The sequence below is a fragment of the Oncorhynchus masou genome, chromosome 18, assembly GCF_036934945.1.
Source record: "Oncorhynchus masou masou isolate Uvic2021 chromosome 18, UVic_Omas_1.1, whole genome shotgun sequence".
NCBI classification, from domain to species: Eukaryota; Metazoa; Chordata; class Actinopteri; order Salmoniformes; family Salmonidae; genus Oncorhynchus; species Oncorhynchus masou.
Window position 1 is genome coordinate 58,164,866 of NC_088229.1, and position 26,151 is coordinate 58,191,016.

A 26,151-nucleotide genomic window follows, 5' to 3' on the forward strand; every position below is an offset into this window, starting at 1 on the left:
CAGCATTACATGACATCATGACACCAAGACTCACTCTGTCACTTGTTTTAAAAGGATTTCATTTTATTTATTCAAATAAAATACACTTATTTGAACAAGATTTTTAAAAATAATAAAAATATTTCAACGCGGAATGTCACACTTAACAGTAATAACACCGTCACTCAAAGCATGACGGAGGTGCAGTGTGAAGCCTATACCCACAGACTGACATTTTAAATCAAATACATAAAACTGCATTTAAAAAAACAAACATGTAACTCCTCTATCATATACAAGAGTATTTAGTAAGAAATAGGCTATATTGTGGCTCAATGAAGCAGCAAATTATTTAAAAAATACAAGGGTCTACCTTTTTACATTTGTAACCGAAGCCACAACTGTGGTAACTTGTCCATGCAACAAAATACTACTGGGTATAAGGTATACCACGCCAACTATAGATTATACTCAAACATTCAAGATAAAACAAGACTTCTGCAAAGATCCATCCCTTTGTAAAGATCACATTTGACCTATTTGAGGTATGTTTCAGTGTTTGCATATTCAATATTTCTGGTTACATATGGTTACATATTCTTAGGTGTGTTTCAACTAAAGGCCAAAATGTTGTTTACACAACAATCTATATCTTGATAATATATCTAAAGTTATGGAAATAACAATATTTTAGCCTACAACTATCGCTACAAGTGGGTGTCTCAAATAACTGTTTTCATATCAAACAACTTCAATAAAAGGTCACTTAGTTTGCAAACATGTCTTAGTAATACATAGTGTTGAACGTCTATAGTTTTGCCGATATATTACTTAATCAAAAATATGATATTAATATATTTGAGATTGCAAAATGCATATCTAAGCAAGTGTACTGTTTTTGTGTTAAGCAAATGCAGCGGCCTAAGATGCCTTAAAACTGTATCCGACCTATTGCTTCAATGTGACCCAATACTCAGTACCGATGCCTGATTCTACTTTATGAAACAGACAGTCAGTCAAATTATCCACCCTGCGTTGTAAATCTTTCAAAGGTTAAACCTCCATCCGATACCACAGACACCTAGAAAAATCATTTGACTGTGAGATATTAGACGAGAGAAAATATGAACTGGTTTACTGCATAGCATTCAGACGGGGTTGGTGCACATTGCAGTTGCAATACTCAATTGTCATGTGTTATGCCGCTAGGAGAGGGGCTATTAAAACTAGGCTTTTCATCAACACAACTCATTCATAAAATGTAGGATCCGGATCCCATCTATTAAGAGCGTACTTGTTGCCACGGAGTTCATCTTTGAGTAGCTCTGCACCACGAGCGGCAGGAGAACGCAGCACAACATCAAGATGGGCAGCGACAGACAGGAGTAGTAACATCACCAGGCACAAAGATGGCCGACATAGCAGCCTAATATAGGTTCACTCTGACACTGTGAAAAGGACAATCACAACTGGAGTTACTACAAAAAGGTCCTACGTGTGTGACGCAGTACTGACGTAGTACTACACACGTACTATACATATGGTGTAGTACTACACAGTTATTATGTGATGTAGTACTACTACACAGGGACTACTAATCGGATGTAACGTTAGCACTACACAAGTACTATACATCTGATGTAGTACTACAAAGGTACTATGCATCTGATATAGTATTACACAGGTACTATGCATCTGTAGGAGTCTAGAGAGATCGGAGTGACAAGAGAACCAATCCAACCAGAAAGTGGAAGGCCAATCCTGTGGGCGGATGGATACAAACCCAATGTGTTCTGTACAAGCCTCTTCAAAATTAGACCCACCCCACACAGAAGAGCTGTCACTAGGCAACACTATAGTTCAATGACTGATGGAAGACAATGGGAGTTGTTTTCTTTTCGGCTGGTCAAGGCTTGTGTTAAAAGTCCCCAGAGGGGGATAGTGCAGATAGTCAGTAAACCCTCATCCCTTCATTACTGTTCCCTACAATTAACCAGTGAGACACCAACCACCATCTCTCTTTCTGATCGTCTGCCAGTCAGTCCGTCTGTCAGTACCTCCTTTTCCCCAGCTTTCCAGTGTCTGTCATGCAGGTTTTAGGCCGAAGCGCTGCAAGATGGGAAACCAAATATGGTTTTGGTTAATTATAGTGTCCAAAAAAGTTAAGGGTTGTTCACACACAAAAATAGATAAAACATCAGAAATTCCAAGTTTGTTAAAAAAAAAGAGTATTTTCTCCCCTTGCATTTCAGCAGGCAGGGGGGACATTCAAACAGATGTTTTGTTGCATTTGGTATGTTTAAAATACACCAAAACATCTGGGTCAATAATAGTGTAGAAATATCACCTCTAACAATACTGATAATGTAACAAGGTAGTTATAGCTTTTTGTTTAATTTGCTTCTCACTGTTTATTGTATTACACGTGGTATTTTAAAATGTATAATTACTGAACAAAGAAATTCTGACTGAATTGCATTGGCTACCTGGATCAGCGGTTTGTTTCTTCTTGTTGTGATGGACTATCTGATTCTCATTGGTCATCTTCACATCTTGGTCCTCCACATAGTTGCTGCAAAACAAAACAAGGAGGGGAAAACAAAACAGTTTCATTTCTGCCCGTGCAGTATCTGGCCAGGTATATGAAAGGCTGGAGCACAGGAGCCGCGGAGGACACAAAATGGAGGACGGACAGACAAGCAAGCTTGAAGCTCCAAGTCTTATGTCCTACAAAGAAGCTACAGAGAGGTGGAGTGACAAGGGACCAGGAGGTCTGTTGGAACTTGAAGGACTTGGCATCACAAGCTAAGCTGTGGGTTGGAGGTTGGGATGACTGGGGTGACTTGGGGATATGAACGCAACCCGAGGGAGGGCTGACTGACACAAGGCCAATCTGGGACTCTGTTACTCACTGTTTCAGATCGTGATGTCTGCTACTACTGCGGGGGCTGGAGTAGAGAGAGCACATCTCCGTTTAACAAAGAAAAAGACTTCAGTGCCAATCATTCACTTATAGAACTAATAGGAATGTCCGTCCTTGTAAAGACATGACAGCTCATCCACTATCCTACACAGTCTCCTTCCATATGAAACAACTAATTTAAAATCGAATTTTACTTATCACATGCTTCGTAAACAACATATGAATATGGTAAATTACTTCACATACTCTGCCACTATGAACACGTTGACAGCAGCTGGACAGAAGAACAAATAAGCATGTGTGCAAATTGTTGGCCAAGCAGCCAAACCAATCTGCACCTGTGTGAATTTTGATGGACAGGCAGCAGAGCAAATAATTTGCTTATATCAGGCTACAGCAGCCAATCCCATGCTGGGTTACCTGATGACAGTGTTCCTTTCACGGTGGGCGATGCGGGCGTTGTCGGTGAAGAGGATCGTGTGGTAGGGCAACACCGGGTCACAGGTGGGCAGGATGCCCCGCGCCGCCTGGCTCACGCTGTCCAAGACGCCGTTATAAACCAAGAGGTCATCGACTAACAGCTACACAAAGGAAGACACAAAGGAAGACACAAGGAAGGCTAACAGGCGTCCATTACACTACCCACAGGAGACTGTGGGAAGCATAGTGGAGGAACTCTCGTGTCTTTTCAAGGACAGACGTTCTTATTGGTTCTAACAGTAAGTCATTCATTTTTCGCTTTGATTTTCACCCAGAAAGTTAAACATAGAACATATTATTGTTTACATAAAATATCTAGGGAAGAGTTTAGAGTAATAATAATAATCATACTTTATTAGTCCATTGTTGTCAGAAATTATTATTATTCTGATCTGTTCCCAAGTCCTAAATCCTGAGTCTCACTGATGAACATGGTCAGTGTTACCATACTATTTAGGAGAGAGAACAGAAGACTGACTTACCCCAAACTCCTTTACCCCCCTCTGTGGTGTCTTGGAGTAGTTCCACAGTTTGATCATGGACACGGTCACTGGCTGGTCAAATATGAGATACACGCGATTCACCAGTCCGGGGAGCACCGGTGCTAGCCACATGTGTCTGCCATCATGAGTGCCATCTACCAGCTTATCCGGAGTCCTCACATCCCCGTTCACACTGTCCAGGACATTCACACTGTCTGGGAACGCAGCAATATCTAGGAGAAGCACTGTTAAAGAATGGACTCAGCCAATTTGTGTTGACTACTATGGCTTTACTCCTGCCATTTCTATTTCCTCCACTAGAGGACCCCCTTTAATGATTTCAGGGCATATTTTATGTTTGGGATTTCACCAAACTTGGTCCGGTTTGGGTTCCTACTTTATGGCCAAGCTGCAAAATCAAAATTGTCTGTATTGTAGACATTTATGAAAAAAAAAAAATCTCTTTTTGGTGTTCATTTAAGGTTAGGGTTAAGCGTGAGGTTATCAGTGTGGTTAAGGTTAGGCCTAAAATCAGAATTTAAGAAGATAAATTGTAGAACTAGGCAGGGTTTTTGACTTTGCAAGTTGGCCAGATAGTGATGACAGTACAGGGAGAGCAAGCTTTCGTTCCACCCTAGCACTAAACAAACCGGATTCAACTAATCAGGTGTTTTAATGCTGGGCTATAACAAAAGCCTATACACCCTGTGGATTTCCAGGACTAGGGTTGGTGACCAGTCTCAGGCCAGACTTGAGGTATCACGCTAGCTACCCTACATGATGTGGAGCATGTGGACACCTGTTCGTTGAACATCTCATTCAAAAATAATGGGCATTAATATGGAGTTGGTCATCCCTTTGCCACTATAACAGCCTCCATCGACTCTTCTGTGAAGTCTTTCCACTATATGTTGGAACATTGCTGCAAGGACTTGCTTCCATTCAGCCATAAGGGCATTAGTGAGGTCGGACACTGATGTTGGGCGATTAGGCCTGGCTCGCAGTCGGCGGTCCAAATCATCCCAAAGGTATTCGTTGGAGTTGAGGTCAGGGCTCTGTACAGGCCAGTCAAGTTCTTCCACACCGATCTCAACAAATCATTTCTGTATGGACCTCACGCTGTCCACGGGGGCATTGTAATACTGAAACAGGAAAGGGCCTTCCCCAAATTGTTGCCACAAAGTTGGAAGCACAGAAATGTCTAGAATGTCATTGTATGCTGTATCATTAAGATTTCCCTTCACTGAAACTAAAGGGCCTAGCCCAAACCATGAAAAACAACCCCAGACCATTATTCCTTATCGACCAAACTTTACAGTTGACACTATCCATTGGAGCATGTAGCGTTACCCTGGCATCCTCCAAACCCAGACAGATTTGTCTGTCGGACTGCCAGATGGTGAAGCGTGATTTATCACTCCAGAGAACGCGTTTCCACTGCTCCATAGTCCAATGGCAGCGATCTTTACACCACTCCAGCCGACGCTTGGCATTGCGCATGGTGATTTTAGGATTATGCGCGGCTGCTCGGCCATGGAAACCCATTTCATGAAGCTCCCGACGAACAGTTATTGTGCTGACGTTGCTTCCAGAGGCAGTTTGGAACTCGGTAGTGAGTGTTGCAACCGAGGACAGATGGTTTTTAAGTGCTTCTGCACACGGTGTTCCCATTCTGTGTGCTTGTGTGGCCTACCACTTCGTGGCTGAGCCGTTGTTACTCCTAGACGTTTCCACTTCACAGCACCAAGGCAGAAATTTAACGAACTGACTTGTTGGAAAGGTGGCATCCTATGACGGTGCCCCGTTGAATGTCACGGAGGTCTTCAGTAAGGCCATTCTACTGCCAATGTTTGTCTGTGGAGATTGCATGGCTGTGTGCTCGATTTTATACACCTGTCAGAAACGGGCGTGGCTGAAATAGCCAATTTCACTCATTTGAAGGGGTGTCCACATACTTTTGTATATAGTGAAGCTCAGCCAGTCAGGTCGAGTGAGACTAGCGACCACCAAGTGCAGATTGCAGCAGTGATGGTTCTCAGTATGTATGTGTGTATGTGTATGTGTGTGTGTGTGTGTGTGTGTGTGTATTTACATTGTAGGTAGGATACTGTTGTCACTGAGGGGGATCTTCTCGTCGTTCTGGTCATAGAACTCCAGGCCGTTCATACCGATGTAGTAGGGGTCACCCCAGGTGGTCAGCAGCTGCAGCTGGAAGATGACTGGTGGGTCAAGGGTTAAGGAAGAGAGACGTGGAGCCATGTACACACTCAGGACTTTGGCAGTCAACAAGTAATTTAGTGATTGTCCTGATCACAGTATCCCAGCAGGCAAAACTGGTTGGAATGACATTTACGAAAAGCGAAACAATAATAATATATATTTGTCAATTTTATCCACTATAAGGTGATTTATTTATTGTTGGGGTCAATTCTATCCACTGGTCACATTATTTCTGCATGTCCATGTAAGGGGACTATTTAAGGTGACATGTTATGTTAGTAAAGGCATACAGTGTTCTGTGGGACTATTTCTTGTGAGCAGCTGGAGAAAGGATACATCCACAAGGCATGATGGGGGCCTCGTAGTCCATGCTGGCATGCTCCTGTCTTTTGGAACCAGCTCTGAAAACCACACAAGACACAAAACTTAAGATTATATCTCATATTTTATAGCAGTGCTGTAGTTGAGAATATGAAATAGGCCGTGGCTACGGAAACAGAGTTTTCGCCCACGCCCCACCCGCCCCTCCAGGAAACTTATTTTTTAAAGGTAAGGATCCGGATCACATTCTGCCCTTGTGTTATTTTATGCACACATTGGTTTTTCTAACGTAGCTGCTGCTCCCTTCACCTTTTGTGATGATGATGAAGCCTATATCTCTGCCTCGTATTTCTGAACAGCTGAAGTAAAAACCCGGAAGAGATTTGAACGAACATATATATTATTCGTTCAATAACAGATATCGCAGTTGCACAAGCAGGACTCAGTCCCTACACTTTGGACACATTTTGTGTGCACATTTTCATTTTGTGTCATCCGGTGCCATAGTTACGCCATATGTTGATATCGTGGCGAGAGTAAATAGATGCATGTAACTCCGTGCCTAAGAAGAACATGAAATCACTAGACTGCCTGTCTGTGTTGTGCTTATGTATGCAATACTGACGACAAAGTTTGTACGAATATGTCCATAATGTATTGTGTATAAAACATGAAAATAGCCGGGTCGAGAGCTTCAAGTTCCTTGGTGTCCACATCACCAACGAACTATCATGGTCCAAACATACCAAGACAGTCGTGAAGAGGGCACAACAACACCTTTTCCCCCTCAGGAGACTGAAAAGATTTGGCATGTGTCCCCAGGTCTTCAAAAGGTTCGACAGCTGCACCATCGAGAGCATCTTGAACGGTTGCATAACCTCCTGGTATGGTGCTTTTGCTGTTGTCTGTTTTCCATGTTATTTTCAATACGTGTCACATATCAGTTTGCAAACAATGTAAAAACAAAACAAAAAAATCATTGAGTTAATAATGCTGCATACAAACATGGTGTATTTTTTGCTTTCTTGAGTAAGGCAACTCCAAAATGCAGGTGTTTCAGCCTAGCTCAGTGCTTTCTGTGATGGAGGGGCAGCCAGCGGAACATACAGAGCATAGGGGTTGGTAATGTTCTCTAGTTGCGCTGTGATTGGCTCAGTGTTCTGTCACTCAAGGGAACACTATGTAACCGCAAAATCAAACGCAGAGAGCTCGAGAATTCAAGCCCCTTGGGTGCCGCCATAGATTTACATTAGAAGTGCCCACCCAAGAAGGCTCAAGGTCATTGGCCGCAGTAGCTTTGAATGGACTGATTATGTCAACATCATACTTTCAAAATCTTAGCTAGCACGCTAGACAAGCAGTCATCATCATGAATCAAGTCGACAATCTACTGGCAAATCATTTTCAATCCTTGAAGAAATACGAAGAAAAACTATAGATAAAACGCATTGGTGCTCACCGGCCATTGGACATAAACATTACACAACAAGTTGGAAATGCAAATTCAATAATGAGTGGTTTGAAAGGAATCAGTGGCTAACTGCAAGCTTTGCAAAGCAATCACTAGCCTGCAATTCAGTGGGAAGGGTGTGTGGTCCAAGTCTGGGTTTAAGGGTCAATTTTGCAAGCTTAAAAGGATAAACATTCACATGAAACACCATGGGCCAGAAAAGGTTGAATACATTGGCCAGGCTGTCAATCCAGCATGACTTCTTCTGTGTTCAAAAGAACTGGAAACTCTTCAGTGAGTTCAAGACAACTGGGAACTCTGGAAAAAAAACGACCTCCGACTGGGAAAATACGTTATGAATGGGAATTCCAAGTCTGGAACTAGGGCCTCTTTCTAGAGGTCTGACCTGAAGATCACTGACAACGATACAACCTTGTTTTTTCCCCCCCAGAGTTCCCACTTGTCTTGAATGCCCCATAAATCCAGAGAATGCCAGACTTTGATGAAAAAGTTTGATGACAAAATTTGCCGACAAGAAGGGCCGCTGCGACATCTTCCTGTTCACGTGAGCACAGCACAACAAGGTGAGTCCAAAAATGTCTTGTATGCTGCTGCATAAATTATGTAATTTGCCAGGGAGATATGTATACTGTAGCTAAGAAAGTAATACTAAGTGTGTGTTGTGTAGTAAGATGTTAGTAGCCCATGTGTCTCAACCTAATAATTTTCTGCCTTTCCCACTCATAACTTAGCCTACTGTTCTGACTTGGTGGTGCACATGTAGGCTGTTTTTGAGAAATGTCATCATTGAAAATTGTAGGAGCTTTCATTGTCTGCTTATATGCCTGCCCCCTTTATCTATCCTACGGTTCTGACTTGGTGTACAGGGAGAATACTGTAAGAACGACCCGTGTTCTGAATTCTGTCTCTTACATTTCAAAAGTGCTGAACAAATAGTTATACTGACTACGCCCGTCTTAGCTCGCTCATTAATGTCGCAATCGAAATTACGAGTTGCCTCAACCACTCATTGTTTCCTTTATGCCATAGTTTGTACAGCTCAGTTATCAGTAGAAACCACATTTGTTTAAGCAAGTGTGCCATATCAGCTATGTTTAAAAAAAAGGAACTACATGAGGCTGAATTAACTGTTTCGCTGCCAGACAAGGCTCTACTGATAGCCAGGTGTAGCAGTGGTAACGATTCACTCCATGGTGCTGAAAAGAAAGCTCTGTTGGGACAGATTTATGTAGGCAGTTTGTGGGCACCGTTTGTCACCGTTATAGTGCAATTAATGTATTGCTTAGGGTTGTGTAGTTGCTTTGCTGGCATGCAAAAATAAAATAAAAATAGTTATTTTTTTGCCCCACCAAGATTTCCATGCTAAAATTGCCGCTGCACCAGTGACCAGACAAAAACGATCGAGTAGGGGGGAGTGGCAGCGAAGCACTCACCACAGCAGCTATGTAGGCAGCAGAGTGGGCACTCAGCTCCGTAAAAAAAACATCTGTATTTTTAGCCTGGGCAAATTAGGATACAGAAACCCTGTATCTGTAGCCACTCTATATGAATTATCATATGAATTCGTCATACTTTTGATGCATGACTAAGTGTTTGGCACAGTGAGGATAATGGGCAGAATGCTGTTTTACGAGACGCTAAAGGCATCAGGACGCTTCAGTCCGGCTGGGCCGAACAGAACGAGTGTGCTTGAATACTCCCTTGAAAGACCTTCGCTTCAAAAACTAGTAAAAAAAGCGTCAATAGTACTGTTTGTCCATTTTGAGGCGCCCTAGCCAGTATACACTTCCTCAAAATATTCTGAAATCATCTATGATAACTCAAGAAATCTGTCAGATATTTTTCACTAAAAATGTTTAAATGAGTCGTCTCTCGTTGAATGACTACAAAGACTTTATTTTAGAATCTCCACTGTTAACCAATCACAGACGAAGGGGCGTAGACTTCGGCTCCGAACTTCAGCTCGCCTCCAGAGAATTGTTTGTGTGCCCGAACAGCCGAAAAAACCCTCACCGGAGTCCAAAACAAACAAAAACGTCACAAAATGTCATCATAGTATATGCACCAACTCTACCAGACTGTTTTGGCTGGGAAGCAGGCAGACGTCTTAAAACAGACGTCTTACAACAACAGAGCCATTACTTTAAACACCTTCCTATTGGGAGGTGGCCTACAACTAGCCTGGTCCTAGGTCTGTTTATGCTGTTTTGCCAACTCTTTTGGTCATTGGCAAGACGGAAACAAACAGATCTGGGATCAGACTAGCCTACAAGTACTCACTTCAGTGTGTAGGCCAAGTCCTCTGCTGTAGTCTTGCTGTTGACCAGGCCAGTGGTGGGGTTCTGGAGGAAGTCGATGAAGAGGATCTCCTGAGCAAAGTCAAAGTGACAGTTCCCTGGTCCCTTCCTGATAAGGAAGCCCTCTGCTGGAGAGATGAGCCTATTGTCCAGAGACACATGGATCACCTTCACCTGGAGAACACAGGAACAGGAACAATACATGGGTCTCTTAACAAAATGTGGATCATGGTTAGAATTGTATTTTTGTGGGGAATAGGGATTCACCCCTTAAAACAACATTCTCAGTCAATTCAGAGCTATTTAATAAATATATGGCAGTTATTGCATATGTTGTATATGCACTCTTATGGTGCATCGTATAGATTTGTACAACTACAACGCACCGCACATTTAACGACAACTCCGAAATACAATGGCAACCTACAGGGCCCAGATATTTCTATTATTTCATTTGACACTTCCACCAGAATACTAAAAAGGCAGGAAGTTCTCCATCGCAGTGACTAAACAAGTGACTCTCTCTCACCCCTCTGTAGGAGTCCTCTGGGGTCTTGTTGTAGTTCCAGATACGGAGGCCAGCCACCGTATGGGCCTGGTCAAAGTTGACTGTCAGGGTGTGGTGCTGGCCACAGAAGAACGGGATCAGCCACATGTGCTGGTCCTCAGTGGTGATGTTGTGGCCGTCAATGAGTCTGGACAGAGGAGAGAGAGAGAGAGAGAGAGAGAGAGAGACACCTCACTGGTTATGTACATGTCATTCTGCAGCATAACGGACATGAAAACCTAGTATATATGATACACTTTGTTATAGTTGGGACACTTTAGACTGCTTCCTATCCTTGCAGTAGGGGTACGTGTTCACTTCTGTGTAAAGTGAACCTTTTTTTGTTTTTGTTTTTACAATGTGCATTTAGAAAAAGAAAAAAAAAACATTTTCAAATACACAATTGTTCCATGCAAGGCATGATATTTGAAATACATTAAAAAAAAAGTTTACATTTTGTTTTTATGATGGTGCATTGCTGCTGCTGCTTCAAACGCCATGTGACATTGTTTACGTTTTTCAGTGGCAGTTTTGTTGTGCACTGTTGTTGCGCCTACAGAGGGGTATACTACAAAGCAGAATCAACTTTGGTAAGCAACCAGAAAAAAATAATACATTTTATGGCTACTAAAAAAAGCTACACTTAAGGCACTGGCCGGCAGGGGTATCCTTGTCTCATCGCGCACTAGCGACTCCTGTGGCGGGCCGGGCGCAGTGCACACTGGTGAGGGGCCCCGGGAAGAGGGGCCAGAAGAGGGTAGGGGCCTACTCCAGTCTGGCATTTCAAAATGGAGGGAGGGGGACTGGTTGAGGGAGTAGGAAAGGGTAGAGGTGAAGTTTCGATGGGATTCATAGATTATGAGAGTTTATACGAGGGCCTACCAGCCACCCATGAGGGTTTTACTGACTGTCCAAGGTGTGCCTGCTTACCACGGAAGGGAGGACGACCACTGCTATATATCGAAACAAAGCTGTAATAAACATTGACATGATAGACACATAAGAGTTGGAGTCAGATGAATAAAATCCCTTGCAACGCTGTTGTCATTGACAAGTCAACTGGATCTCTTTGGCGTTTCATGTCTTAAAATACATCCTCAGAGGGTACGCAGTTAGATCCATCTATATTGTCAGCGTTGTGAGGTCAGACGCACACACACACACACACACACACACACACACACACACATATACAGTACTGACTTGTCGAGGGTGCGTGTGTCCTGGCCGTACTCAGGCAGGTCGTTGAGGTCCCGTGGCGAGGCGTCCAACATGGTCAGGTCCAGAGGCAGGCTGTCCCCCTCCTTCCCCACCACCTCTAACCCCGTCAGGCCCACGTAGTGGGAGTCCCCCCATGTCATACTCAACTCTATCCTAAGGCCTGGAAAGAGGGATGGTGGAGAGAGAGAAGGAGAGAGAGAGGAGAGTCAGCATGGAACAAGCTGAGCTAGCTATATTTTACAGACATAAAAAGACAGTCCTGTGTGTAAAATGTGTGTAATGATCATGAATAACACTAAATTTAGAAGAGAGCACTCACACTTTCCATTGTACATTCCAGGGATCTGCTCCAGGGTCTCAGACTGACCAACAGTAGGGTTCAGATGGAGGTTTAACTGAAAAATGGCAGTGAATAGAAATCACAAATGTTATAGTGTTGGGCTGGAACAAAACCTGCATGCCCTGGATCAATCAAGGCGTTCCACATTTACACTGTATAGTCCAGGTCAGACCGGTCAAACTCACAGTGAGGTCGTCCTCGGGTCTGAAGCCAGCCTGGGTGAAAGGTCTCTCCTCCCCCTCTCCGTCGGCCGTGCGGGGCCTCTGCAGCTCCTCCTCGTATCCAACCAGACCCTCGGAACCCTTTGCCTCTCCGCAGAACGTCTCGTCGTAGCGCGACATGGCCTCCAGGATCTCATCGTCCGTGGTGAACAAGATGGTGTCCCCGATGGCCTCCAGGATCTCATCGTCCAAGTGGTGAACAAGATGGTGTCCCTAGTGGAGGTTAAGGATAGGCATGAATAATCCCTAGTGGATGTTAAGGATAGGCATGAATAATCCCTAGTGAACTGGTCCAGACCTAATGTGGAGGTTAAGGGATAGCCCTAGTGGATGTTAAGGATAGGCAGATGAGAGCCCCTAGTGGATGTTAAGGATAGGCATGAATAATCCCTAGTGGATGTCAAGGATAGGCATGAATAATCCCTAGTGGATGTTAAGGATAGGCATGAATAATCCCTAGTGGATGTTAAGGATAGGCATGAATAATCCCTAGTGGATGTCAAGGATAGGCATGAATAATAATGTCAAGGATACTAATAATCCCTAGTGGAATAATCCCTAGTGGATGTCAAGGATAGGCATGAATAATCACTAGTGGATGTTAAGGATAGGCATGAATAATCCCTAGTGGATGTTAAGGATAGGCATGAATAATCCCTAGTGGATGTTAAGGATAGGCATGAATAATCCCTAGTGGAGGTTAAGGATAGGCATGAATAATCCCTAGTGGAGGTAGAATTCAGTATGTTAGAGGCAAACAAATGACACTAAACCTATTTTGTCACAAAACAAATGCTCTAGTTCTATAATCTAAGATAATAGTTCTAATGTTCTTGTCATTCCCAGATTGCAGTTTGGTGATTTAAATTCATTGTGTGGTCATCCTCACAAGTCAAGCCAGTCCTCCATGAAAGCAATTCAGTTCACCAGGAATGGTCTAATACAGACCTTTTTTGATGGGAATGAACTACACACAGAGGGGTCCTTTCTTGGACACAGATTATGACTAATGGAAGGACAAATAGAATTGCTTTCATGGAGGACTGGCTTGAATTGTGCGGATCACCACACCACTTATTTTCATCATGAGCAAAAGCTATTTTCTACCCAAAATTGCAAAGACAATGTTGTGATCCACTTAATAAATACAAGAGACCAGCAACATTGATAAAAGGGTGTGGCAGTAGAAGAAACAGTGGCATCTAGTGGGCAAAACCTGGTATTTTAACATGCATTTCCCCCCATAAATGTAAGCGACTTCAACATATAGTTTCTCTAAACGGGGGAACAAAATACCACCAAATGTACTGAGAATACATTACACAGTATGAATAAACAATACTCCGAGCCACAGCTTCATACTACTTGTCAAACATAGAGAATTTATGCTGTATACTGGATGTTGGGGTGGGCTTGGTGTGGGGTTGGGGGTCAGTGGATGGCTTAATCATTGTTAAGAGATTTGGTCCAAATTGGATGTTGGTTACTATATTTATTGAATATTATATGAATCCTATAAATTGAAATGGCCAATTTGGGTGTGATCAATTAGTTGAATTTCTCAGAGTTCAGATGTAATGTTGCAAGAGTGCTTATCTTATCCGAAACCATTTCAGAACAATTTGAGATGATGGGTGTCATAGCTTACTGAAATGAAATAGAACTACCCATTTGGGTGTCATAGGAGAGAACCTGTCCCTCACTAATGCTCCCCTACCTCCAGACAGAGTCCCTGATGCTTTGGCGATCTCTCCCCTGAAGATGCACCTCCCGTCCAGCATCATTTCAGCTTCCTTCACCCCCCTGAACGAGTGGATCCTGGACTTGTTGTAGTTCCACACTCTTATCATGGCCACCTGACACGGCCCGGCGAACTCCAAGTAGATCACGTGACTCCTCCCCTGGGTGAAAGGTGCCAACCACAGGTGCATGTCGTCCTGTGTGAGGTTGACGCCATCGATCAGGTTGGTGACCACGCGCGGGTCCTTTCCGTATGCAGGCAGCACGTTAATATCAGGCGGGTCGGCGCGGATGCGGGTGGGAAGGAGGGGCTGACCGCTGGAGCTGAAGACTTCGAGACCGTTGAGGCCCACATAGTGGCGATCGCCCCACGTGGACAAGATGTTAATGACCAGACGTTGACCACGTGGGAGGACCGGAATTTCAAACTCCTCCTCGCGCTCCGGCTCTGCGGAAAGGTCATCCTCTGGGTCATCGCAGAGTCCCCCTTGAGGGGCGGGGGAGGAGAGGTGGGAGGAGTGGGGGACGGGGCTGCAGGAGGAGGCTCCTGGGCCGGAGGAGGGGATTATAGCAATAGTGGCGGCTCTGGAGGAACGCTGGAGAAACTCGTCAAAGATGTCGCCCTCGAAGCTCATGTTGGAGATGCGACCTCGCTGGCACTGGTTGAACTTGGTGAGGGAGTCCCAGGACTCCATGAGGGTGTCGTCATGGTCCTGCTGGCTGCGGAGATGGGCCCGGGGGGTACGCTGCTGCCTCCGGTTGCTGCTGCCCGATACTGAACCTGGATCCTCTGTGGAATCAACACACACACTCTCATGTTACCTCAAAGGCAGTGCAGAGTACATAATAAAAGTGTAGTTAAGAGCAATAGGGAAGAAAGCAAGGTCATTTTGGGCTCGTTTTATACATTGTAGTACTACTCTATATAATTTTGAGAGTAGGATTTACACTACTAAAGTTATGGCTCGCAATAAAAATATATATAATTTAATAATGGTTAACATATTCCAGGAGTGTAGAAGATAAAAGTCATGGTAATGGTGATGTGATTTTCACACTGAATAGCCCAGCTCCGACAGCTGGTGTGATGCGAGTCAAAGAGTCTTTGACCCACTTCAGGGTGATATGTCCACAATAGATATTGTCAGAGCCAGCTGGCATGTGCCTTGTGTGTTTCCAGATCGGGAAGGGGGGGGGGGGGGGGGGGGGACCCATAACTACATAACTAGAGGGTCTGGCTGGGAGTCTGTTGTCAGGGAGATAAAGATAGATTATTATAGGATGTAGATTTAATGTGATGCAGCAATCTGTCTGCTCTATAATCTTATTTAGGGACAAACAAAGATATGTCTGGTCTGCCGTTGACAAGAACATTGGGAAACTAATGTCAGATCCCGAAGGGGGGGGGGGGTCATTAGTGAGTTGCAAAACTAAGGCAAGTAGACAAACAGTCTCCCACTAGAGATCATTCTGTCTCTGACCTTAAGACGGTTACATGAAATCAAATGAACGTCTGGCCTCTTTCCTGCACAGCCCTGTGTGCAGAGTAGATATAAGAGCTGCAAAAGTATGGAAAGGTATGGAATGGCTCACAACAGGTACGAGCACATAGCACACACACTGGGTTAGCTACCTATAGACAGTCCAATGGCTCCATGCTGGTGCTCCACTGCTGGTTTGCTGCTGGTACTACTAGTGTTATTGTGCCTGGCTGCGCTCCTACGTCCACTAACAGGCTGGTCCTGGCGCTGCTGGTCACTCAGCTCCTCCAGCAGGTCACCTCCCAGGTCCAGAGAGTCTGCACTCCCCTGGCCCCCGTTCACCGTCCTCTCCAACCCCTGACACACCCTCCCCGGGTTACAGCCCAGCTCCGGGAGCACAGAGGTGGAGGAGGATTGGGGGAGGGGAGGTTTGGACTCCACAGATTGCTGGGGAACTAGCCAGAGGGGCCTCTCCCTCCCAGCCTCGCAGCCCTCGGGGGCGCTCCGGACCAGGGGCTGTAGCCACTGGGGAGTCCTGGAGGAGGAAGGCTGGGTGGTGACTGTGCGCTCTGTGGGTTGACCCGACTGCTCCAGCTGCTGTTTCAGAGGGGGGTGGGGGAGGTCCAGTTCCAGTGGGTCCACGTCAAAGGAGTTCTTCTGTAGGGGACGGTGTGTAGGCGTGGGGGCGACGGGGTTGTGCGTTTTATCCTGCAAGTCTATTCTGACCTGGGCTAGCCCCTCAGCGAGAGAGAGTCCGTGGTTGGGGTCACGATGGTGCCCTCCGTTGTTCCCCTCCACGCTCCTGTCACAATGGCGCTGTGGGCTGGTGCCACAGAGACCGTGTCCGGATGCCATGGGGCTGGGAGAGAAAGATTCTGGAACTTGGAGTGCCTGGAGGGCAATGTTGGTGCTGTAGTCGAAAACCTGGTTGCCACAGCCCTTGTCCAGCTCGCCTTCGAACACCAGCGTGCTGTTGAGGTAAAGATTCACATGCCGGGCGCCAATGTCCAGGTCCTGAAAAAGAACAGTACGGCTATTTCAGGCTCTACGCAGGGCAATATTAAGTTAATGCATTGATATTGGTAGACCATGTAAGAAAATAAACATTAAAACGAACTCCAAGTCAAATACATTTACATTTTTTTTTAAATGCAGAGGTGAAAAGGGAAATGTCAAAGAGCTAGAATATTCAAGTTACCATGACATCGCTAGATCAACATTGAAACTGAATGTGATACTGTACTTTTAACCAAGGAGCTTCCTAGTTGTAGGCCCCAATGTTCATACATACCTGGGAGAAATGAAGCTAACCTTGCAGACATAGTCAACTGTAAAGCTAACCGTAAGTAGCCTCCGTACCAACACACAGACAGACATAGTGGATGGCTAAAACCAGACTCCAATCTCCTCAATCCCTGCTCATTAAATCAGTGCATCTCCACCCACTGGACCACACTGCTCCTTACCTCGCAGCTTAAAACACACCACCAGTACCCTAACAACGGACTCAATGAACAGAGACGCTGTTAATATCAACCCATAACATCCATCGTTCCAGACAGAGCGCTGGTTGCCTGGGCTTTGTGCCCCGTCAGTCCCGTTTGTGACAGCAGCAGGGCGGGAGGCAGAAGCAGTAACCTGGGAGTCCTTTCACTAATCCTCCAGGGTTAATCTCTCACTGTTCCACATTTGGACTGACTGGCAGCTCACGCAGCCACCGGTTAAACACAACTTCCCTCCCTCCTAAAGCCTGCTGCCAATATGGTGGTCACCCTCGAGAATGACTGGGGCTGGCTGAAGCAAGCCGGATTTATGAGCAACTGTTAACAAATGATGGAGTGCATTTTGGTAACCCCTGAACTAGGACTGGCGTGATGAACCAATCAGAAGCTGCATATGTAAGGGTTGCACACACAGTACGCGCTAACAACTTAAGTACCATTTCTATCAGATTCCATTCGAATCTTCACTTAACGCAACCCTCTTAACTAGAACTGGCAACCTACCGGCAACCTCTATCGCAAAGGCTCGGGACCAAAAGTAGTGCACGACAGAAGGAGAAATAGGGTGCCATTTCATACTCAACCTGTCCGTCTGGTCTCTTACATTGATGCTCTTGTTGTAGTTCCAGATCTTGATCCGGGATATCTGAAAGTCCGGAGAGCGCTCTGTGTTCCTGATGATGAAGTAGAGCTGGACCGGAGGATGGAAAGGACAGGTCCACATATGACGCTCCTTCGTGGTCTGGCGGTCAAAACAACATGGAGTGAAAAGCAGTCCGTTTCAGTCAGAAAATAGATGAATACCTTCCCTTTAAATGACCAGAGACCCAATACAACACATTGAAGACCCTCTTCCCAAAGGATAATTCAGAGTCCCAAGCCACGATAGTCCGGCGGCCCATTGTGACATAGCTATTTCTTTTTTTATTTTATTTAACCTTGTTTGTAGACTACTGAGACACCGTCCGCGGGGGACGACCTCGCACCTCCCCAAGATTCCCAACCAACGTGGCTCCTCGTACGCGCCTTCTATTCATTTGAACGGGGTCACGGTTGGAGAAATAGCTTGAGCCGCACAGAGAGTTCGGAAAGCATGGAAGGCAACGGTCCAATATTCTAGAACATCTCCGTGTGGACATACACATTTTGGACTATGATCAGCGCTTAAATGGGTATAAAGCGTATTTATAGCACCAATGCAAAATGCTTTGTCATGCACGACATAGGCTAATAACAGCTCATAAGCTGTCTCATGATTCCTTATGTGTTCTAAATGCCTTTATAGTGGATTACGAAGAGGGTATCTAGTTATAGGAAGTGTCACCAAAAATCCCTCTAAAATGATGCATGAATAGTAAATGCGATGCACCAAAAACCTTTCCAAATAGTTCAATTAGTGTTATCAGAAAGGCTTGGGGGCAGAGCTCAACTCACCTTAGGTTTCCCGTTGACCAGTGCTCCAAGGTTCCCAGGGTAGTCGGCGTTCCGGATGTCCAGGTCGTGTGGCGACACGTACAGCTTCCTGTTCCCTGGGCCGAAGAACTGCATCTCCGTCAGTCCCACCTGGCCCCTGTTCCCCCAGTTACTCAGGATCTCCATGGTGACGTATACGGTGGGCGGTGCCTCGGCCGAGACGCGCCTCTTCTGCCACCATGACAACAACAGAACTTCACGAGTCGAGTGAAGCCGTCACTTCATACAGTGTATTCTTAGCATCATAAAAATATAATTAGAATGCTGGTAGATCTCTCTTTGTGTGTGTGTCTCTTTCGCTCTATGTTTAGCCTCACTGTTTGTCTCACCTTGCGGTTTTACGCTTAGTCATTCCAAGCCCTGGTATTTGATGGAGTGACTCACCGGTGGTTTGCTATTGTCTGTCTTCACTGTCTGAGGGCTGTCAAAGTTTGTGCCTGCCTCCAGTTTCTCCAACGCCTTCAGTAGTCTCTGCTGTTGCCTGGAAGAAAATGATTAGTCATCAAATGTATTGTGTCTTTCACCACATCAGTAGTCTTTGACCTTGCTCTTGGTGATCATCTACGGAAATGTACGCACGGTCATTGACAGTTATTGAAGACTCCCTGCGGCTTGGTTGACTAAACCCGCTTCAAGGTCAGAGAGGTTAGGTTACCACCGACACGTTTCGGATTGTTAGAGAGCCTCGGTCAGGAAGGTATACAGTTACTGGTGCTCTTGCGCCGGCCGTCCAGGACGTACTGCATTACCACACGTTTTCTTTTACTGTACTGCAGAGTCTGTACATGGCGTTCTCATCCCAGCAAGGGAAAGGACATAGTACACAGGCAAGAGGGAGTTAGCGATGCCAGTGTCATTCTAAACGGTCAACAGACAAGACTCCATTTGGCCACATCCCGATACCCATACCTCATAGATGGTTTCTTTCTCTGCAGTATGATAGTGTGGACACTATTGGAACATAGCCATTCAATGTTTTTTTTCCCTTTGTGATAGTCAAGGGATTAGTATCGACCCAGATATGGACCGCGAGCCCATTCAATGCGGCCTGCGGGTGGTTTGAGTTTAAAAAAACAACAACATCAGTCTACATTAAAAAGGACTCAAACCAAACCGTGTAGAAATGATATTGGACTTATATTTATAAAATCTCTACCCTCTTTCCAGGTTGCTAAGAATCACCAAAACAAAAGCTGAATAGTCAGGGAGCTTTGAAAATGTAAAATAAAATGTAAAAAACGATAGATAGATAATTATTTTTTGCACATTTTGAGAAAATATAACATTTCCAGTGTGGCTCTCCAGACCTCGGTGAAGACCAAATGCGGCCCAAGGGGAAAAATGAGTTTGACGCCCCTGGTATAGACTTCGATAGTAACTTCCCTTTTCCTCTCCATATAGTGCTTAAGGATCAACACCTAATGCATAGTGTGCAATGACACTGGCGTGTAACGTTGTAATACACTACCTGGGACCCATGAGTGTAATTCTCTGCATGGCTCTGGTCACCCCACTTTCATCTTTGTCGTCATCGTCGTCACGCAGCGAGCCGTTCGTCATCTGGTGTCCTCTCACCTGTGGATTTAGAATGGAGGAGCACAACAGAGTTCGACTTAAGACAGGGTGGTAGCCCAACCAGGTTCAACTAAAATAAGAGAGATGGGGATAGGCTAGGATGTAAAACATGAATCATTACAGCAGACAGATTAGAAGAATACAACACAACCAACTAAAGGACCCAAAACGGCACAGCCCTGATTGTGCCTACAGATATAGAATTACATTCTATGGTTGTTATATATCCTACCGGGGTGCGGCTGAAGGCCCTGGGCTCGGGGCTCTGCAGTGGGCTGTTCTCGATCTGCAGGGCCTGGAGCACCCTGCACGCCGTCTCCTCTGAGTCACGCTCCTCTTGGGAGGCCTTCCTCGCTGCAGACAAGGGGCGCTCTATGCGACTCCTTGGCCCTGAGAGAGAGAGGGTGGGGGAAGAGAGAGAGAGAAAGAGAGAGGGGGGGGCGAGTCACACTCTTGAGGCCTCTTAGTTTTATGAATGACACACATACAGGGAAGAACAGAACATACATTGAGGATCTCTGCCATCCCTGCACTCCTTTGAAGAGGGCCTGTCCAGAGTTCTGCTCTTCACTGGCAGAGGCTTGGTGGGGACGTAGGCTTCCATGTTGTCTTTCCTCTTGGCCGACAGCGAACGCTCGATCTTACGGCCTGCAACATAATGGAAGAAACGGTCTACGAAAGGAAAAGGAATAGAGACAACCTGAAGCAAATTCCGGGCTGCATCTCAATAAAATCTCTTAACAGGCGTCTTCTACATGTCTCCTTCCCTTCAACTGCAATGACATCAAACATCTGGATGGGTAAGTGGGCATCCAACATATTGCTTTCACCTATCCTATCATTTAAGATCAGTGCAAATGAAGGGTGGGGACCAGGAAAGGAAGCCACTATGGTTGAATGTTAAGATGCATCCCTGGCTGAATAACATGAATATACTGTCATCCGTATTGCTGGGAGTACCTTTAGGAGAGGGCCCAAAGTCCAACACCATGAGCTCTGCAGGGTCGCGAAGGCAGCCTTTGGGCCCAGTTACTCGCGGATGACCCGTGTCAGCAGATGTTTTGTTGGAGGAGGAGGGAGGTAGGCCTAGCTCCTCCAGACTCTCCGTGCTCTCCTCCCTCTCGATCTGCTCCTCCACCCACTCCTCGTCCGACTCCTCCCCCGCCGACCCCCTGCTGCTCCTCAGCACACTCACCTCCAGGCTCCGTCGAAGCACCTGATCACCAATAAAACACCAATGTTGTATGTTCAATTGAGTTGAAATGGAAATGAAACTGGTCTTGTTATCAGACGACCACAGGCTTTTCCTCCCAGGTTTCAAAAGTTTTTGGGACCAAAATGAAAACTACTCAGCTCTCATCCTCACGCCACTCCACCATATGCAACACAAACAAGGTTAACACTGAGCTATAACGCAGGTTGAAGAAACAGGGCAGTTCTACATTTTATGTTCCTATATTGATCTGAAGGGAATGTCTGCTTGACGTAAAAGGACATTTTAAAAAGTTGTAAATTAAGGCAGCACTCTGGATAGAATTCAATGATTTACTGCGACATGTACTCTGGTGAGATGGAAATGGTGAAGATGGCTGTATTTCTTGCACTTTGGTAGCTTGGATCAGTGTCTTGAATACGCTACAGTATCTTAGGGAGTGAGAAGAGGAGAAAAAGGAAAGCGAGAAGAGGGAGAGAGAAGAGGGCCACGGAGGAGGGAGAGAAAAACAGTTGACCCTCTCACCTTGACCTCGTCGATGTTGAGTAGGACCCTTTCACTTTGATATTCAGGCTCCGCCTGGCTACCTCCTCGGCCATCAGCCCTGGAGCCAAACGAACGTGACACCTTACAGGAGTCTCGCGGGGGGCTACGAGGAGAACGGGGACTCGACCGCTGGAGAGGCACAGGGTGAAGACAGAGCAGAGTGAGATGCAAATCATGCAAACTCAAGACTTACTGCTGTATTTGACATATACAGATGCTGACACACACCATCGAAAAATGCTGAAGAACAGTGCACATACACGGGAATTTTATATAATATAATATATATAATTTAGTAGACGCTTTTATCCAAAGCCACTTACAGTCATGGGGTCATACATTTTACATATGGGTGGTCCCGGGAATTGAATGTTACAAGCGCTATGCAGCTGAGCTACAAAGGACCGTTGTTCTCTTCCTACTGTACCTCCATCTCTATACTGTCGTAGGGTTCAAAGTCTTCAGAGTACCGTCTCTCTGGAGAGATCCGCAAACAGGGTCCTTGTTCTGTTCGAATATTGACCGACTTCTGCAAAGACGAAAACAGAACACTATTCAAAACACATACACTTCTATTCCATTTGAGACAACCCATGTCTGTGATCGTTGATTCGTTCACTAAATCTATTCAACCACAACAGGGTTGTTGGCGTCATCCATTAGACGTAGAATGACCAGATACTATAGAAATAGAATGACTAGACATTCTCTTTCAAAAGGTGTAGACTAACGGTACCTGAACCCATTCTCTCCTCTGCACTTCTCCCGGGGCGGTGTGGCTCCTCTTGCTGCTGTTCACCTCCAGATTGTAGGTCTCCTCCTCTGCAAGCTGCAAACCCCTTCTGGAGGCATCTGGTGAGGAGTCAGAGAAAGCGAGAACACAGACACTGCACATGAGCAGTCAAGTCCGCCCTCAGAGGAAGAGGAGAACCAGACACAGATGGTTCCATAACAAAGAGAGGAGGGGAAAATGGCCGCTGGTTTTACGACTGTCACTTATTATCATTTGTTCAACGGCCGTGGACATAGGATTATACTATGCTAAATGAGGGACTGGGTTGGTGTTCAGGGATGCTGCAAACATTAGCTTAGTCATAAAGTAGTAACAAACAGGGACATCATCTACAATAGCCTAACAAGGACGTAGTACGGTAGCAGAGATGGATTGTAGTCTATACTCAGTTGCTGATGGGACACTGAAATAATGTATTTTAGTGCTAAGTTGTTGGCGGATCTATTTTAGTCCTGCATGCTGCGTACCAGCCGTGTGTGTAGCTCTCAGAGCCGGCGAGGTGACGGACTTCTGGCAGGGTCTCTTGGTCTGCTTGCTAGCATTAGCGCCGTTCAGATAGATGGAGAAGCCCTGCTCCAGGCGCTCTAGCTCGATCTCCTTGGGCTCTTTAGTTTTCAGTCTCTTTAAGATCCTATGGGTCAAAGGTCAACTCATCACTAGAAAATACACACATTTTCGTATAAAAGTGGTTTATGAATCTACACTTGAAGATGAGATGAAAAAACATGTTTTAAGTCTGTTTTCATGGTTTTTGTATGCATGTGCGAGAGTATTATATTATAGAGGCAAGCAGGTCAAACGAGCGAAGCCTACTCCATGGAAACAAAATTGTCCTCACACAGTTTGCATTTCGGTATCACTCATACAATGAGGGAAAAAAGTATTTGATCCCCTGCTGATTTTGTATGTTTGTCCACTGACAAAGGAATTATCTGTCTATAATTTTAAATGGTAGGTTTATTTGAACAGTGAGAGATAGAATAACAACAACAAAAATCCAGAAAAATGCACGTCAAAAATGTTATAAATTGATTTGCATTTTAATGAGGGAAATAAGTATTTGACCCCTCTGCAAAACATGACTTAAGACTTGGTGGCAAAACCTTTGTTGTCAATCACAGAGGTCAGACGTTTCTTGTCGTTGGCCACCAGGTTTGCACACATCTCAGGAGGGATTTTATCCCACTCCTCTTTGCAGATCTTCTCCAAGTCATTAAGGTTTCGAGGCTGACGTTTGGCAACTCGAACCTTCAGCTCCCTCCACAGATTTTCTATGGGATTAAGGTCTGGAGACTGGCTAGGCCACTCCAGGACCTTAATGTGCTTCTTCTTGAGCCACTCCTTTGCTGCCTTGGCCGTGTGTTTTGGGTCATTGTCATGCTGGAATACCCATCCACGACCCATTTTCAATGCCCTGGCTGAGGGAAGGAGGTTCTCACCCAAGATTTGATGGTACATGGCCCTGTCCATCATCCCTTTGATGTGGTGAAGTTGTCCGGTCCCCTAAGCAGAAAAACACCTCAAAAGCATAATGTTTCCACCTCCATGTTTGACGGTGGGGATGTTGTTCTTGGGGTCATAGGCAGCATTCCTCCTCCACCAAACAAAGCGAGTTGAGTTGATGCCAAAGAGCTCCATTTTGGTCTCATCTTTCACCCAGTTGTCATCTGAATCATTCAGATGTTCATTGGCAAACTTCAGACAGGCATGTATATGTGTTTTCTTGTGCAGGGGGACCTTGCGGGCGCTGCAGGATTTCAGTCCTTCACGGCGTAGTGTGTTACCAACTGTTTTCTTGGTGACTATGGTCCCAGCTGCCTTGAGATCATTGACAGGATCCTCCAGTGTAGTTATGGGCTGATTCCTCACCATTCTCATGATCATTGCAACTCCACGAGGTGATATCTTGCATGGAGCCCCACGAGGTGAGATCTTGCATGGAGCCCCAGGCCGAGGGAGATTGACAGTTCTTTTGTTTCTTCCATTTGCAAATAATCGCTGTTGTAATAATAACTGTTGTTACCTTCTCACAAAGCTGTTTGGCGATGGTTTTGTAGCTCATTCTAGCCTTGTGTAGGTCTACAATCTTGTCCCTGACATCCTTGAAGAGCTCTTTGGTCTTGGCCATGGTGGAGAGTTTGGAATCTGATTGATTGATTGATTCTGTGGACAGGTGTCTTTTATACAGGTAACAAGCTGAGATTAGGAGCACTCCATTTAAGAGTGTGCTCCTAATCTCAGTTTGTTACCTGTATAAAATACACCTGGGAGCCAGAAATCTTTCTGATTGAGAGGGGGTCAAATACATATTTCCCCCATTAAAATGCAAATCAATTTATAACATTTTTGACATGCGTTTTTTTGGATCTTTTTGTTGTTGTTATTCTGTCTCTCACTGTTCAAATAAACCTACCATTCAAATTATAGACGGATCATTTCTTTGTCAGTGGGCAAACGTACAAAATCAGCAGGGGATCAAATACCCACCCCCCTCACTGCACATCATTGGTGTCATTCAATCTCTCAGCACGAGGAAGCAACCAAAGTCAACCCTATGTGTGTGAGTATAAGCCCATTGACAGTCAGCTACTGTGTCCTCTCAGCGTAACCGGAGCTGCCTCTCCCAAAGGCCCGTGTCTGCCTCACAGTTCACCTGTTTTTGTGCTGAAGGGCGATTAAATATTCATCCAGTATCTCTTCAGCAGCCAAGCCTCCCTGACACCTCTGGTTCTCCTTCACAGATAGGTAGACAACAACAGGAAGCAGTGTCAGACAGAGAAGCCATGCGAACACGTACAGTATCACAATACACTAGGGTCATGCTGCAGTGATTAATTTTGAGAAGAGGTGCAGAGTCTTGAAACAAGCTGAATCATTAACCCTGTTTATTGTCATAGCCTAGGTGACCGGCCTTCAAATTGAGTAAATACGACCCCGGGTTGAGATGACACGTTGAAATCTTGACAAATAGTGTGGGCGTAATCTTTTGTTATCGATATGGAAATCCACAAATTCTTATTTCGGTTAAAAGTCCATACAAATGACTTTATACTCATAATTTGTTAATTAAGTTAATTAATAAGAGACAGGACCTAAATGCAATTGGTTTATTGTAAGACTCATGTGTTACACAAGAAATACTAAAATACTGCAATCCGTTTACCTACCATAGACATAACAATGAAAGACAGAAAGGATGTTCTGGTAGCAAATGTAGTGTGAACTCTATAGTCATGCGCTCAGTCTACTGAAGTTGAAACGTGATGAGAAAAACAAAAACAGATAGTGTCAAAGGATAAGATAACTTCAACCATTTTGAATGGGAG

General features: G+C 45.1%; 1 protein-coding gene across 2 annotated transcripts in view; it reads right to left on the reverse strand.

The window, feature by feature from the left end:
- Positions 1-48: 48 nt before the first annotated feature.
- LOC135504948 (katanin-interacting protein) overlaps positions 49-26,151 on the reverse strand; it is a 29,292-nt gene continuing 3,189 nt past the window's right edge. Inside the window, exons 3-29 of one of the 2 annotated variants that reach the window (XM_064923906.1) lie at positions 25,479-25,558; positions 23,293-23,456; positions 22,769-22,884; positions 22,460-22,561; positions 22,012-22,161; positions 21,234-21,489; positions 20,781-20,921; positions 20,506-20,663; positions 20,167-20,273; positions 19,083-19,179; positions 18,660-18,869; positions 17,830-17,967; positions 15,876-16,737; positions 14,220-15,032; positions 12,787-12,800; positions 12,467-12,667; positions 12,261-12,336; positions 11,924-12,101; positions 10,703-10,868; positions 10,157-10,347; positions 6,421-6,485; positions 5,973-6,083; positions 3,865-4,097; positions 3,323-3,483; positions 2,466-2,551; positions 2,037-2,088; positions 49-1,427 (exon numbers count right to left, since the gene is read on the reverse strand). In XM_064923906.1, the coding sequence (XP_064779978.1) occupies positions 1,406-1,427; positions 2,037-2,088; positions 2,466-2,551; positions 3,323-3,483; positions 3,865-4,097; positions 5,973-6,083; positions 6,421-6,485; positions 10,157-10,347; positions 10,703-10,868; positions 11,924-12,101; positions 12,261-12,336; positions 12,467-12,667; positions 12,787-12,800; positions 14,220-15,032; positions 15,876-16,737; positions 17,830-17,967; positions 18,660-18,869; positions 19,083-19,179; positions 20,167-20,273; positions 20,506-20,663; positions 20,781-20,921; positions 21,234-21,489; positions 22,012-22,161; positions 22,460-22,561; positions 22,769-22,884; positions 23,293-23,456; positions 25,479-25,558 (4,950 nt within the window). In that variant the 3' untranslated portion in view covers positions 49-1,405. Of the gene's footprint in view, positions 1,428-1,988; positions 2,089-2,465; positions 2,552-3,322; positions 3,484-3,864; positions 4,098-5,972; positions 6,084-6,420; positions 6,486-10,156; positions 10,348-10,702; positions 10,869-11,923; positions 12,102-12,260; positions 12,337-12,466; positions 12,668-12,786; positions 12,801-14,219; positions 15,033-15,875; positions 16,738-17,829; positions 17,968-18,659; positions 18,870-19,082; positions 19,180-20,166; positions 20,274-20,505; positions 20,664-20,780; positions 20,922-21,233; positions 21,490-22,011; positions 22,162-22,459; positions 22,562-22,768; positions 22,885-23,292; positions 23,457-25,478; positions 25,559-26,151 lie in introns of both variants that reach the window. The other variant, XM_064923907.1, reaches the window with a different exon arrangement.